Source organism: Oncorhynchus kisutch, linkage group LG8 (assembly GCF_002021735.2).
Source record: "Oncorhynchus kisutch isolate 150728-3 linkage group LG8, Okis_V2, whole genome shotgun sequence".
Taxonomy (NCBI): Eukaryota; Metazoa; Chordata; class Actinopteri; order Salmoniformes; family Salmonidae; genus Oncorhynchus; species Oncorhynchus kisutch.
In genome coordinates this window covers 66667034-66683352 of record NC_034181.2, presented here as the reverse complement: position 1 = coordinate 66683352, position 16319 = coordinate 66667034, and the positions used below count along the sequence as shown (strand labels likewise).

Here is a 16319-nt window from a genome sequence, read left to right as displayed (position 1 = left end):
TGAATGCATTACAGTAGCGTATTATAATGTAAACTCCTGCAGAATTGTGTTCCTTGCAGTAAAATGATAGACCAAATCTACATATTTGTTTCGGGAACAGGAGTGGCAAAATATGATTCAAATGTGCGTTTAGGGACCGTGCTGTGTATCCTAGATGTGCAATTTCTTTCAGCGACATAGAAGCTCAAAGTATTCAATTTTCAACCACATAAAATATCCATCAAAGACTAAATTGAAATACTATCAGAACTCCTATTAAATGAATATGGATTCTATTTAATTCTATGATTAGGAATATAAACAATTTTAAAAGCACTTTCACACACAGGAGGTCCCGTTCCGGGAAGAAATGAAATCTACTTTCAGCCCTGGATATACACAGCACTCACTGTGAGGATCATGATTAAGTACCACACACCTCTGTGGAGTTCATGCTGCCAACTCTACTAGACCACGACGCTAGAGCTGTGTGAACATCCTGTTTTGTTATGGACTCACAACATGACCTTATCAGTATTCCTTTGTTTATAATGCTCCATAAATCATTCTGTAATGCTGAAGACAGTGTATGAATCCAACTTCCCTTCTGTGAAATGATCATTATTGAACCGACTCAACCTTTTTTAATTAAAGTTGCATTTTTTTATTAAAGTGTGTGTGTGCAAACCTAATTTGCTCCATGCAGGTGGTTTCTGGTCAAAACCTGATTTATGACCATGCTGGGCAAAACCTTGTTCTATTATCACCAAGCTTCAATAAAAAAAAAACAATTTGGGAGCAGTAAACAGTAAACAGACATGTCCTGTGTTTGCAGGTTGTTTCTCAGACCATCAGCCTGGTGGATCTGTCATGCTACAGTCTGGAGGAGGTGCCAGAGTACCTGTTCTACAGCCAGGACCTCACCCATCTCAACCTCCGACACAACTTCATGTCCCTGCAGGGCCCCGGAGGACTGCTCAACCTCCCCAGGTAAATACACTCTCTCACCAGGCGGGGCAGCACCAAGCCACTGACACACCGTATTCAGGAAACCCCTACCTAATACTAAGTAGAACCTAAAACCTGTAGCCCAATACCAATCCTGCCAAATCTCCCAACAAAACCTTCCCAGTAACACACTTACCTCAATACTAAATCTTCATCTGTCCACAGATATACTTGTCCTCCCTGTTACAATGCAATGTGTGGTCGTGTTACAACACAGTCTGACCGTATTACCCAAATGCATTATGTAAGCATGTCATATGATTTTCTGCAACTACGTACATTGTTTATCACAGATCTTGTTTTATGGTCTAGTCGGTGCTGATACGTTTTCCTGACTATATCTTTTGTTTGTGGTCGATGCTCAGAGACAGTGGTTCAGCCTGCATATTATCTTGTTGAGGGGCAAGAAGCTAAGTGTCCACTCCTATGGTCCAACTGAAGCATATTTGAACAAGCTGGCATTCTCAAAAGAGATAATGCTATTAAATGTTAATGATCTACTACCCTCTGTAGTATTTCCTGTTGTAAGGCAAGCAGGAAGGGCCGAGATGGAATAAGTGGTGTACGTGTGTGAAGGGCTGTGGAAAGAACACATTCTAGAGGATCTACTGTGCCGGGTAGCTGAGAGGAATAAAATGTACACATCACTGCATCTCTCGCTCTCTCTGTCTCTGTCTCTCTCTCTGTCTCTCTCTCTCTGTCTCTCTCTCTCTCTGTCTCTCTGTCTGTCTCTCTGTCTCTCTCTCTCTGTCTCTCTGTCTGTCTCTCTGTCTCTCTCTCTCTCTCTCTCTGTCTCTCTCTGTCTCTCTCTCTGTCTCTCTCTCTGTCTCTCTCTCTGTCTCTCTCTCTGTCTCTCTCTCTGTCTCTCTCTCTCTCTCTCTCTCTCTCTCGCTCTCTCTCTGGCTCTCTCTCTGTCTCTCTCTCTGTCTCTCTCTCTGTCTCTCTCTCTGTCTCTGTCTCACTCTCTCTCTCTCGCTCTCTCTCTCTCTCTCTCTCTCTCTCTCTCTCTCTCTGTCTCTGTCTCTGTCTCTCTCTGTCTCTCTCTCTCTCTGTCTCTCTCTCTCTGTCTGTCTCTCTGTCTCTCTCTCTGTCTCTCTCACTGTCTCACTGTCTCTCTGTCTCTCTCTGTCTCTCGTCTCTCTCTCTCTGTCTCTCTCTCTCTGTCACTCTCTCTCTCTCCTTTTCTCTCTCTCTCTGTGTGTGTCTGTCACTCCCTCTATCTGTATATTTAGACTCCGAGCAGGCCTAGGAGAGTGAGGGAGGGGGGGTGTATGTGCTCTAACATGTGGTGTGACTCACAGCGGCCACCTCCATCCCCCATCCGTTCTGCATCACTTCATTCACTGAAAAGCTTACTTTTTGTGTTTGAGATGGGGTTTTGATATGGATATGATACTCACCGGTCCTTGAAGAGGAAATGAAAATGTGAACAGCCTGTAGTAACAAGGACACAAATTCCAATGGAGCAATTTAAGATGAACGAAACTACAGGAGCCAACGCAATGAGCTCAAAAAATACATCTCTTTTTATAATCAGACTTGTCGCAACAAGCAAAGCGTTGCGTTTGGTCATTCATTGAACATGTCAGAAAAGCCAGCTCCAGTTTTTCAAACCCTCTCTTTCTCCCCAGGTTTTCCCAGCTGAAGAGCCTGAACCTTTCGCATAACCGCCTGGGAGTGTTTCCAGAGTCTGTCTGTGAGATCCTCACCCTGACAGAGCTCAACCTCTCCTGTAACGGCATGAACACTGTCCCCGCACAGATAGGCAACCTCCAGAGGTAAGACAGTCACACACATACACCCTGTATCAGTCCGCCAAAAATATATCTTCTTTTCATTTTGGCATAGAGTACATTCTAACATTCCCACTCTAGCTGTGTTAGGTAGGGTGTAATTCCATGGTGGTCAGTATCAGTTCCTCTATGTACTGGATGTTGGGTTGGACATTTTGTGCTGCTGGGTGCAGAACACTCCACTCGCCCCGCTGCTCGCCTCTCCACATTAGCCCCTTTCTGGCCACATGAGCCCACATCCTCCTCTTAGCAATGAATAATTATCAAGCATGTTATCGCTGTGTGTGTGTGTGTGTGTGTGTGTTAATTGAATCAATGCATTAAGTTCAGCTGTTTGTTGTTATGCAATCAGATTAAATCAAGCTTTAAAATCAGGCCAGTTTCATTGCTCTCAGCTCACATGATGCTTAATATAGAATGATTTCAAATATACAAACACCAACATTTTCACCTCTCATTATGGAATGCCAAATAGTTGTGTATCCTCAGAAAACAGAGATGAAAGAAATGTAAATGTCTGTCTCTGTCCCCCAGTCTGCAGACCCTGTCTCTGGATGGGAATCAGTTGAGCTTCCTTCCTGAAGAGCTTGGCGGCCTAGCTCAGCTCAGCAGCCTGGGGCTTTCCTTCAACAACTTCCCCCACATCCCTGGTGTGCTGGATAGGCTAAGTGGCATGGACAAGTTAGCCATGGCTGGGAACAGGGTGGAGACCCTGGAGCTGGGGATCCTTGCCAGGATGAGCCACCTCAAGAACATCGACCTGCGGTGAGGAACTCCGTCTCTTTCTTTCTATTCCTATTTCTCACTCACTCTCCCTCTCTCATCCCTCAGTGTATACACTCTACTCATCAGTCACAGCATGCATAATGCAGGATCAATACACAATGGTAATAAGATCTCCCCTGTCAGTAAATCTCACAGAGAGTTGGCAGCAGCGGTTCAATGTATCCCCCCCAAATGCACCCCACCCCGATGCCTGACCCTGCCTCACCCAGACATTTTCATATAAAATTCCTTTCTCATCTCTCTATCCAGCTCTGATGCAGCCATTGATAGTGAGGTTGATCCCCTAAAAACCTGCAGTATCACCCCCTTGATTCCCTGTCACTGTTTTAAATTTTAGTCATTATTCATCTCTCTCCTCCCGTCTTTCTCCCTCTCCCTCTATCTCCCTCTCTCTCTCTCTCTCTTTCTCCCTCTCTCTTTCTCTGCCTCACCTTGAGAATTAGTTATTGGGTGGAGGGATGGGTTGGATTTATGGGCCAGTTGGGCTCATAAAAGGGAGAGGTACTGCAGAGTGAAATCAGATCAAGGAGACACACAGGGCCAGTCTGGAACTCATCAGCCAGGCAAAGAGGATGGACTACTGCTCTGCTCCACTCCTCACCTGAACTGGCCTCTGGTTTGGAGGAGGAGCACCAATACTTTTTTTCTAGTTGCTGACTATATTCTGTCTTGTCTGTCTGCGGTCAGCATTCTAACCCAGTGTTCTGTTTGTCTGAAGCCAGTGCTTTAACATCATGTTGATGTTAATATCTTAATTCTATGTGTATGAGACCTGTGTGTAAATTAAGCAATAAGGCCTGAGGGGGTGTGGTATATGGCCAATATACCATGGCTAAGGGCTGTTCTTAGGCACGACTCGTTGGATACAGCCCTTAGCTGTGGTATATTGGTCATATACCACAAACCCGAGGGGCCTTATTTCTATTATAAACTGGTTACCAATGTAATTAGAGCAGTAAAAATACACGTTTTGTCATAACCGTGGTATACCACCGCTGTCAACCAATAAGCATTCAGGGCTCAAACCACCCAGTTTATAATGCTGTTTATACTATGGCATTGTTGAATACTCATTTCTGATTGGCTTGAAAGGCATTTAAGAGTGTGCATTATTTCCCTATAATGCATGGTATATCAGCAGGGTAGAATTCAATGCCTATAGTTCATTCATGTTCTATGTTTGAGCTGCTTTTGAAAGCAAAGTCAAATTGAATGCATTATTGGCATTGTTAAATTAACACATTTCTAGCGGTAAATGTGTTAAATTATAGTATTATTATGGTATAAAAGGGATAATCAACTTGGGGCTGTGTGTTCTCTGGAAAATGCAACTCTGTGGACGGTCAGTTGGAACACACCTTTCACGTCGTGAACGCATAGCCCCTTGTTCATTTTCCCTTACGTACTGTATGAGGCCTGGGTGTTAATGCTGTATACTGTATGAGGCCTGGGTGTTAATGCTGTATACTGTATGAGGCCTGGGTGTTAATGCTGTATACTGTATGAGGCCTGGGTGTTAATGCTGTATACTGTATGAGGCCTGGGTGTTAATGCTGTGTACTGTATGAGGCCTGGGTGTTAATGCTGTATACTGTATGAGGCCTGGGTGTTAATGCTGTATACTGTATGAGGCCTGGGTGTTAATGCTGTGTACTGTATGAGGCCTGGGTGTTAATGCTGTGTACTGTATGAGGCCTGGGTGTTAATGCTGTGTACTGTATGAGGCCTGGGTGTTAATGCTGTGTACTGTATGAGGCCTGGGTGTTAATGCTGTGTACTGTATGAGGCCTGGGTGTTAATGCTATATACTGTATGAGGCCTGGGTGTTAATGCTGTGCACTGTATGAGGCCTGGGTGTTAATGCTGTGTACTGTATGAGGCCTGGGTGTTAATGCTGTATACTGTATGAGGCATGGGTGTTAATGCTGTACACTGTATGAGGCCTGGGTGTTGATGCTGTGTACTGTATGAGGCCTGGGTGTTAATGCTGTATACTGTATGAGGCTTGGGTGTTAATGCTATATACTGTATGAGGCCTGGGTGTTAATGCTGTGTACTGTATGAGGCCTGGGTGTTAATGCTGTATACTGTATGAGGCCTGGGTGTTAATGCTGTATACTGTATGAGGCCTGGGTGTTAATGCTGTGTATTGTATGAGGCCTGGGTGTTAATGCTGTATACTGTATGAGGCCTGGGTGTTAATGCTGTATACTGTATGAGGCCTGGGTGTTAATGCTATATACTGGATGAGGCCTGGGTGTTAATGCTGTGTACTGTATGAGGCCAGGGTGTTAATGCTGTGTACTGTATGAGGCCAGGGTGTTAATGCTGTGTACTGTATGAGGCCTGGGTGTTAATGCTGTATACTGTATGAGGCCCTGGGTGTTAATGCTGTGTACTTTATGCAGGCTGAACGGTCTGCGCTGGGTGAAGAGTGAGGCCCTGGAGGCAGTGAAGCAGGTGACCCAGCTGGACCTGAGGGACAACCACTTGGCCACCCTGGACCTGAGCTCCATCTGCAGCCTGGAAACCCTGCACTGTCAGAGAAACCAGCTGAGGGCGCTAACGCTGAGTGGCTTCACCCTGCGCACGCTCCACGCCAGCAGCAACCGTGAGTGGAGCACCTCCCTCCCTGGCCCTGTCTCTCCAGGCCCTCTACCACTGTTACATAATGCATATAGCCATCACTAGCTTGGCTGCTGATCACTGCTTTTCCTCTACCCACAGGCCTGACCACAGTCAACATCTACCCAGTACCCAACCAGCTGACACAGATGGACCTATCACGGTGAGTGCTGTGTGGCCAGGGCCTCAGTTTCTCAATCAGTGTTATGAGGTTATCAGGTGTTATGGTATTGGTATTGTTATGGTAATGGTATTAATCCATCAACATTCTTCTCCTCATCATGAACTTGGTATATTGGTACCTTTTTTCATATACGGTGCTTTCGGGAAGTTTCCAGACCCCTTCACTTTTCCACATTTGGTTACATTACAGCATTATTCTAAAATTGATTAAATAAAAAAAATTCCTCGTCAATCTACACACAATACCCCATAATGACCAAGTGAAAACGGGTTTTTAGAAATGTTAGCAAATGTATTAAAAATAAAAAACAGATATACCTTATTTACATAAGTATTCAGACCCTTTGCTATGAGACTCGAAATTGAGCTCAGGTGCATCCTGTTTCCATTGATCATCCTTGAGATGTTTCTACAACTTGATTGGAGTTCACCTGAGGTTAATTCAATTGATTGGACATGATTTGGAAAGGCACACAGCTGTCTATTTCAGGTCCCACAGTTGTCAGTGAATGTCAAATCAAATCCAATTTTATTTGTCACATACACATGGTTAGCAGATGTTAATGCGAGTGTAGCGAAATACTTGAATGTCAGAGCAAAAACCAAGCCATGAGATCGAAAGCATTGTCAATAGAGCTCGGAGACAGGATTGTGTTGAAACATTTCTACTGCATTGAAGGTCCAAAGGACACAGTGGCCTCCATCATTCTGAAATGGAAGAAGTTTGGAACCACCAAGACTCTTCCTAGAGCTGGCTGCCTGGCCAAACTGAGCCACCAGGGGAGAAGGGCCTTGGTCAGGGAGGTGACCAAGAACTTGATGGTCACTCTGACAGAGCTCCAGAGTTCCTCTGTGGAGATGGGAGAAACTTCCAGAAAGACAACCATCTCTGCAGCACTCCACCCATCAGTCCTTTATGGTAGAGTGGCCAGATGGAAGCCACTCCTCAGTAAAAGGCACATGACAGCCCGATTGGAGTTTGCCAAAAGGCACATAAAAGACTCTCAGCCCATGAGATACAAGATTCTCTGGACTGATGACACCAAGATTGAACTCTTTGGCCTGAATGCCAAGCGTCATGTCTGGAGGAAACCTGGCACCATCCCTACAGTGAACCATGGTGATGGCAGCATCATGCTGTGAGGGTGTTTTTTCAGCGGCAGGGACTGGGAGACAAGTCAGGATGATGAATGATCCAAAGTACAGAGAGATCCTTGATGAAAACCTGCTCCAGAGCAATCTGGATCTCAGACTGGGGCGAAGGTTCACCTTCCAACAGGACACCGACCCTAAGCACACAGCCAAGAAAAGGCAGGAGTGGCTTCGGGATAAGTCTCTGAATGTCCTTGAGTGGCCCAGCCAGAGCCCATACTTGAACCCGATCAAACATCTCTGGAGAGACCTGAAAATAGCTGTGTAGCAACGCTCCCCATCTAACCTGACAGAGCTGGAGAAGATCTGCAGAGAAGAATGGGAGAAACTCCCCAAATACAGGTGTGCCAAACTTGTAGTGTCGAACCTAAGAAGACTTGAGGCTGTAATTGCTGCCAAAAGTGCTTCAGCAAAGTACTGAGTAAAAGGTCTGAATACTTGTAAATGTGATATTACAGTTTTTTTATTTGTCATTATGAGTTATTGTGTGCAAATGGATGAGGGGGAAAAAACAATTTAATCTATTTTAGAATAAGGCTGTAACGTAACAATGTAGAAAAAGTCAAGGGGTCTGAATACTTTCCAAATGCACTGTATATGTACAGTTGGAGGTAAAAACCTCTGTGACCTCTATGACCTCTGTGAAAAGGAACCTGCTGGAGTACCTTCCAGACTGGGTGTGTGACAGTAGAAAGGTGGAGGTGCTGGACGTTACACACAACTTCCTGTCTGAACTACCAGCCAGGTTAGTCTCCCTACGAGGACTAGTTCATCCTTCTCAAACTCCTCACTTCCAACTCTAGTTATTCATCTAAAGATGATCAAAACATTCATATGTGTTAAGGTAGATTAAAGGCCGTTACTTGCATTGTCCATCATGTTGCTCTATATGTTTAATATGTCCATCTCGTATCATCCGGATTTGGCTTTTAAACGTTCTGAAATTATTATAAGAATGAGCACCATATTAATCTGATTAAAATTGGGCATCATTTAGCCAATGTCCAGCCAGAAATAACTGTCCCTAAAACATCAGCAGATGTGTTGACAGTCAGCTGATGAGAGGATTTCATTGGCTGTGTGAAGCCAACGTACGGCTTGTCGTCTTTCTGTCAGCAGACTGTGATCTCAGTATGGTGATGCTGGAGCACTCCGCTCAAAGCAACCATCATTTAACATTACCCTTTAACACAACTATTTGAATCGACCAAAGCCTTCACAAACAAGATAATATTCGGCTCAACGGCGTAGCTGCTGATGAGACCTCTGTGTTATTCTTTCTGGAGTAAATTGTGCTGTGTTGGTAACTTTAGGCTGCCAAGTTGAAAAATACATTGATGGATTTGTTGGGTGTGGAGTTACCTTACCTCAAGATTTCCCCCAGTTTCACAAATGATCAAATTCACAGCAGGAGATGTTCTCTCTCTTTCTTTTTATCTCCCTCGCCACTAGACTGCTCAGCAGCCTGAGTCTGAGGAAGCTGCTGGCTGGGAACAATAGGCTCCAGAGACTGCCTGACCTACTTGACCACATCCCCCTGGAAGTACTCGACCTCCAGCACAACAAGCTAGGCGAGCTCCCAGAGAGCCTCTTCTACAAGGCCTTAAAGTGGGTCAATCCACCTTCCGCTCTCTCTCTTCTCTCTCTCTTTGCACCCACCCTCTCTCCTAGCCTTCTCTTTGGTGCTTGTCCTCTCTCTCCCTCTCTCTGCCTCTCCCTCCATTTCTGACAGGTGTTTTGGAGGTTGCAGCTGATGCTCTGTCTCCCCCAGGGCCTGTGACGCTACTGCTGCTGCTCTAACCCCGGAGCCTCTATTCAACCACAACAACCAATTAAAGGACAAAACAGGATCGGCATATTGAAATGAAACACTGCCCTAGAGTACATCCTCTTTACATCATGCAGTAGAAATACAGTATAAATATTTGATGGGGTTGATGTATCTAGCTTAAAGTGGTTGGCAGTCTGTAAGAGATGTCTTACTTCACATAGACATGTGGTGGCCCTATTTAGCTGCTCCAGTAGAGGTGGACTGACTGGGTCCACTGGACTTTTTATTCCTAGGCTCTGGAGGGTATGGCTCAGTGGACCAGTCAGAGAGTTGGACTGTAACGTGAGCCCCCCCCCCCCCCCCCCCCCCCCCCCAGCAGCCTGACGCTCTACTGTTTACTGTCTGATAAATCACTGGGCACCCATTAGGCCTGGCCTACTCTACTCTGTCTCCCATGCTGAGACATCGAGCGCCAGTGTGACTGCTGTAAAGTGCCTCATTGGTCAACAACGTTTGTTTCTCAGTGTTTTAAAATAGCCACCACTAGAAGGTGTATTCTTATGGATTTTCTCCCTGTCATCCTTTATCTGAATCTGTTTTGTTAAAGGAAATTTATGGCCAGAGTGTTGGTAACAAAAGCATTTAACTCTCAGGTCATAACAGTTTTAAGAGGAAGTCCTACATTTTACACTGTCTAAATCATCTAATGCTGACTTGATGTTACACATTTACATCACTTACAGTTGAAGTCAGACGTTTACATACACTTAGGTTGGAGTCATTAAAACTTGTTTTTCAACCACTCCACAAATTTCTTGTTAACAAACTATAGTTTTGCAAGTTGGTTAGGACATCTACTTTGTGCATGACACAAGTAATTTTTACAACAATTGTTTACAGACAGATTATTTCTCTTATAATTCACTGTATCACAATTCCAGTGGGTCAGAAGTTTACATACACTAAGTTGATTGTGCCTTTAAACGGCTTGGAAAATTCCAGAAAACGATGTCATGGCTTTAGAAGCTTCTGATAGGCTAATTGACATCATTTTAGTCAATTGGAGGTGTACCTGTGGATGTATTTCAAGGCCTACCTTCAAACTCAGTGCCTCTTTGCTTGACATCATGGGAAAATCAGAAGAAATCAGCCAAGACCTCAGAAAAAAATTGTAGACCCCCACAAGTCTGGTTCATCCTCGGGAACAATTTCAAAACGCCTGAAGGTACCACATTCATCTGTACAAACAATAATACGCAAGTATAAACACCATGGGACCACGCAGTCGTCATACCGCTCAGGAAGGAGACGCGTTCTGTCTCCTGGAGATGAATGTACAAGTGCAAGAACAACAGCAAAGGACCTTGTGAAGATGCTGGAGGAAACAGGTACAAAAGTATCAATATCCACAGTAAAACAAGTCCTATATCGACATAACCTGAAAGGCCGCTCAGCAAGGAAGAAGCCAGTGCTCCAAAACCGGCATAAAAAAGCCAGACTACGGTTTGCAACTGCACATAGGGACCAAGATTGTACTTTTTGGAGAAATGTCCTCTGGTCTGATGAAACAAAAATAGAACTGTTTGGCCATAATGACCATCGTTATGTTAGGAGGAAAAAGGGTGAGGCTTGCAAGCCGGCGAACACCATCTCAACCGTGAATCACGGGGGTGGCAGCATCATGTTGTGGGAGTGCTTTGCTGCAGGAGGGACTGGTGCACTTCACAAAATAGATGGCCGCATGAGGAAGGAAAATGATGTGGATATATTGAAGCAACATGTCAAGAAGTTGATGCTTGGTCGCAAATGGTTCTTCCAAATGGACAATGACCCCAAGCAGACTTCCAAAGTTGTGGCAAAATGGCTTAAGGATAACAAAGTCAATATTATTGGAGTGGCCATCACAAAGCCTTGACCTCAATCCTATAGAAAATTTGTGGGCAGAACTGAAGAAGCGTGTGCAAGCAAGGAGGCCTACAAACCTGACTCGGTTACACCAGCTCTGTCAAGAGGAATGGGCCAAAATTCACCCAACTTATTGTGGGGAGCTTGTGGAAGGCTACCTGAAACGTTTGACCCAAATTAAACAATTTAAAGGCAATGCTACCAAATGCTTATTGAGTGTATGTAACTTCTGACCCACTGGGAATGTGATGAAAGAAATAAAAGCTGAAATAAATCATTCTCTCTACTATTATTCTGACATTTCACCATTCTTAAAATAAAGTGGTGATCCTAACTGACCTAAGACAAGGAATTTGTACTTGGATTAAATGTCAGGAATGGTGAAGAACTGAGTTTAAATATATTTGGCTAAGGTGTATGTAAACTTCCGACTTCAACTGTATATCACTGGCAATTAATCCTGGGTTCTTTCCTATTTACATACAACGCTCTCTGCTCCTCCTCCTAGCCTAAAGTACCTGAACGTGTCAGCTAATGCCCTGGAGACAATTCCCCCCAGCAGCCAATCAGAGGAGAGTCTCAGCACCCTCCAGGAACTGTACCTGACGGGGAACAAACTGAATGAGAACTGCGCTGCTCTGCTTGTGGGACACCAGAACCTCAGAGTCCTGCACATGGCCTACAACCAGTTGCTCTCTTTCCCTGCCAGGTAACCAGCTCCACACCCAGTTATACTGCCTTCCTACTGTACCTATGAAATGCCTCCAATCAGTGGACGTATTCTACACTACTTTAGAGATTGCGTCTCTAGACATAAAATGTTTTCTATTGCTCCTAATATACTGTAGCTATTCTTTAGATCTGATATGAGCCATTGTTCTGTGGTGGAGACGTCTCTATACTGCTCTGTGTGTGCAGTAAACTGAGTAAACTAGAGCTGCTGGAGGAGCTGAATCTGAGTGGCAACAAGCTGAAGACCATCCCCTCCACTGTTTCCAGCTGTAAGAGGCTACACACCCTCATAGCACACTCCAACCACATCAGTGTGTTCCCCGAGATCCTCAACCTGCCAGAGATCAAGGTCAGTTTCACTCATATCTGTTTATATTAGGGCTGTCCCCGACTAAACAAAATCTTGGTTGACCGAGAGTCGTCCTGTTCTTTCGACCAATCGATTGGTTGAAATATTGAAACTTATTTTTCCATATATAGACACACACCCTAATAAAAATCAACCATATGCACTGAGCTTGTCTGATGCTTTAAGCCACTGTTTGATTAAATAATTAAGATGACTCAAGAAAGAGCCCGATGGGCACATTGTGTTAAAAGATGAAAAATGATAGCGAGTGCCTGTGTGACTGGTGTACGTTGTCTCGCTCTCCTCCCTGCTGCAGCGAAAAATCCCCACAGCAAGTGTTTATTGCCGCTGTCCGTGCTGAAGCAGCAACGTCATTTCAGCCATTACCTGTTTCTGACTGAAGTTATGTTACTGAAATACATCATTTGTTTAAGATAACATTCCCTATTCCCTCAACCTTTGCTCTCTTTACTTGAAACATGTATTCATCACATGCACGTGGCCAGTAGGGCCTGACCTATAACCTATCATAATCACATCAATAAATTGGTTATAACAAATTTCGAATACAGTAACACATGACAGCAAAATGCATGTGGAAGATGTGAAAAATAAACTCAGAACAGGTGAATGTTTACTGGTTTTGTGCCAAACAGTTGCTGTTAGATTATAATATTATAATTTGAAATAGTGTAAAAACACTAAATATGTGTACCAAGGTCTGTTCCAATGAAAATAAATAAATATATAAAGTGTTTATTACAGCAGACTAAAAACAGTTGCATGCATTTGTGAATTGCAGTTTATTTATCGTTGAGGCTAATTATTCACAGCTCCCTTTTGTTATTTCATTTTAAAACAAAAATGCTTGATTGCATTTCAGAGCATGAATGTCTTATGTGCTGTGTGATGGCATGAACAAATGGATGATTGATTGATACATTAGCCTATATATTGAAATATAGGCCTTAGTAAGTTATGGTATTAAGACTAAACACGACGCGCTCTTTTGCATACAGCTCGATGGTGGTTATACAAGGCTGCTATACCAAGACCACTAATGATAACGACATTACTTATTATTATAATGATGATTATAATAATAACAGTAAGGAGATCAAGGAAAAGGAGGCTACAGGAGTGAGAGCTGGGTACATATTATGTGTGACAAACAGGTGCTGTTAGATTACAATATCATTTTTCTGCCTGTTTGGAACAGTGTAAACAACACTAAATACATTAAGTAATACCAGTCTGTACTAACCCCCCAAAAAATGTAAAGCTTAAATTACAGCATAGCAAAGATTAAAAACAGCCGAATCTGTGAAATTGCTTTATCTGACATTTTGCTGTTGCATGAGGCTTGGTCCTCATGGAATCATTAGGTTATTAACTAATCACTCAAACAGGCAACAGAAGCAAGACCTGTCTTATTTCTGTAGATATATATGGATGATTTATAAAGCCAGGAACATTTGACAGTTAAGTTGGCGTTTCCTCTCTCCTCAATTGTTTTTAGACAATTAGGCTGAGTCAAGATCTGTTTCTGCTGGCTCCACCGCGTTGTTTTCCATCCCAATATGCAGGTTAACTTTGCTATTATGCAACATAGGGAAAGGCGTCAATTCTACGGCGCACTGAAGGTTATGTTTCAGAATCGCGGACAGCGACCGTATCCAATGCGGGAGAAAGTGCATTTGCTATAAAATAATACTAGACTTACTAGTGTTGCATTATTTTTTACATAACATAACCACATACAATTTCAGTATCTCACGTCTTAGAGTGATGGACTGTGCCCTCCCCGTGGTATCTGCAATGGATTAGTCCACTGAGACAGGCACGAATCAGACAGGTGTCTTGTGCACTGCTCGACTAAAGAAATCTCGGTCAACCAACAGGCTATCGACCAAACAATCAACCAGTCGACTAAATGGGGTCAGCCCTAGTTTGGGTTTTGTTTATGCATATGTCTTTTAGATGTGTATATGTCTTTATTACAATGCTATAATGTATAACAGTGTGTGTGTGTGTGTGTTATCTTCTCCCTCCACTGTGTGTGTGTGTGTGTGTGTGTGTGTGTAGCTTGTGGACTTGAGCTGTAATGAGCTGACTGAAATCCTACTGCCAGACTCTCTAACGGCCACCCTGCACGAACTAGACCTGGCTGGCAACAGCAGCCTCTTGCTGGAGCACAAAACACTCAACCTGTTCAGGTGACACACAGAGACTACAGTGTCACGTCGCACAACAAAGTATCAGGCCGCTGGTGTACTTGGATAAGCTATGCGATAAATTCTATTCTTGTGCTACAGCGTGAATTATGGTTCAGCCCACTGCATGGTGGGGTAATGCCCCCATCTCTTTGTGTCTCTCTCTCCTCAGTCACATCACCACCCTGAAGCTGGACCAGAAGCCAGCCATGGCCACCGGGGACTCCCTGGGCTCCTCCACCCTGTGGAACCACGGCTACTCTGAGATGAGTGGGCAGAGGAACAAGTGAGCCGAAGGGAGGGAGGGAGGAGGGCTGAGGGGGAGAGAGAGAGAGAGAGTTACTTTGAGACAGTGAGTGAGCGTGTATGTGAGGGAAGCCCTAATTTATAACAATCTGATGAGAGGGTATAAATGGGATTATGAGATCACGTGTGGTTTTAGAGAGTGCCTTTAAGGAGCATTTCCTCTTTCAGGGAATCGCTGTGAGCAGCACTACATTAAATGGTCTGAGAAGAGGATGTGCTTCTCATAGTCCATATCAGCCCGTTTCTTTTCTGCTCTGCCTCTTGGCTGGGATCCTATTTTAAACCCTACCCGGGGCTATCATATGCATGTATGGAGGAGTTACTTAGTTATCTAACTGTACAGCCCCAGCACAGCTTCCACTGCCTGGGTGAACGTCTGTTGGGCCTGGCATCTAGGCCCCTGGGCAGTGGATCTTGTTTAATAGTAGGGAAGGCGGGGAAGCCTAATACTTCCTGTGGATACAACGGGTATAAAGCGGTGTCCCCTGCATCATTGATGGGGGCCCAGTTTGCCTGGCTCGTGTCCTAACAGGGCCTCACAGGGTCATGACCACCACAGTGTCACAGGGGGCCATGCCTGGATGAGCCCCTGCTGTCTCTGTAGGAATAGGGCTCTGTCTCAATGTGTTCAAGTATGGATGAGTTATTCCTGTTTGGCTTGAATTTGAGGAAGATTGTATAATGGGATTTACACACAGAAAATGTAACCACATTTTGTTTCCACTTTTTGTGTAAATCTTATATCAATACTAACAGTATTTTCTCTTCCTTGGGGACAGATTGTGTGTGTCTGTGCTGGCAGTGGACCGCTTTGGGGATAGTGTTGAGGCGGCCTATGGCGTCTTCGACGGAGACCGCAATGAGGAAGTTCCTCGTCTGTTGCAGTGCACCATGGGAGATGTGCTGTCGGAGGAGCTGCTGCATTCCAGTGTGGACAGTGTGTACATGAGCAACACCTTCCTCACCTCACACAGGTATGAGCATCATGCATACACAGACACACACCCATTCTGCTTGTATTACTGTAATACAAGCAAAATGTAGGCACATTTCAGTATCCTATGAATCAGGGGCGTGACTTTGGTTTTAGAAGTGGGGTAGACATCATCATCATTATTACTTATTTTTTATCCAGATAAACACTCCAAACAACCTACCCCACCGATCTGAGATGTCCGCATGGTCCTAAAGCACACCATTGCCTCGTTTTGTATCACATTCCAATTATAAAACTGGGGGGGACAAAAATGCAACTTCAGAATATGGGTGGGACATGTTCCCTCCCTCGCCCCCACTGAAAGTTGCGCCCCTGCTATGAATTACTGTTACCCTTTAAGGAAGACAAACCTACAATTGTACTATTCCGTGTTCATTTACATTTGATTAATTCACAACTGCATTAGCTAGGAACTAACATATGCAAATAACAACATAATGAATATTCATAATGGTCTACTTTTAATGTTTAACAAAGAAGCTAGCTAATTGCAGGGCATGTGCTGATAGTTGCATTCTGT

The 16319-nt window shown here is 44.2% G+C and overlaps 1 protein-coding gene across 1 annotated transcript in view; it reads left to right on the top strand.

Moving 5' to 3' along the window:
* Nucleotides 1–16319, top strand: part of LOC109895248 (PH domain leucine-rich repeat-containing protein phosphatase 2-like) — a 51673-nt gene that overhangs the window by 26662 nt on the left and 8692 nt on the right. The window contains exons 6-17 of the mRNA XM_031830914.1: nt 815–969; nt 2619–2765; nt 3315–3545; nt 5975–6177; nt 6294–6354; nt 8176–8271; nt 8979–9134; nt 11711–11911; nt 12121–12283; nt 14369–14499; nt 14669–14782; nt 15582–15776. Coding sequence (XP_031686774.1) covers nt 815–969; nt 2619–2765; nt 3315–3545; nt 5975–6177; nt 6294–6354; nt 8176–8271; nt 8979–9134; nt 11711–11911; nt 12121–12283; nt 14369–14499; nt 14669–14782; nt 15582–15776 — 1853 coding nt within the window. The remainder of the gene's footprint in view (nt 1–814; nt 970–2618; nt 2766–3314; nt 3546–5974; nt 6178–6293; nt 6355–8175; nt 8272–8978; nt 9135–11710; nt 11912–12120; nt 12284–14368; nt 14500–14668; nt 14783–15581; nt 15777–16319) is intronic.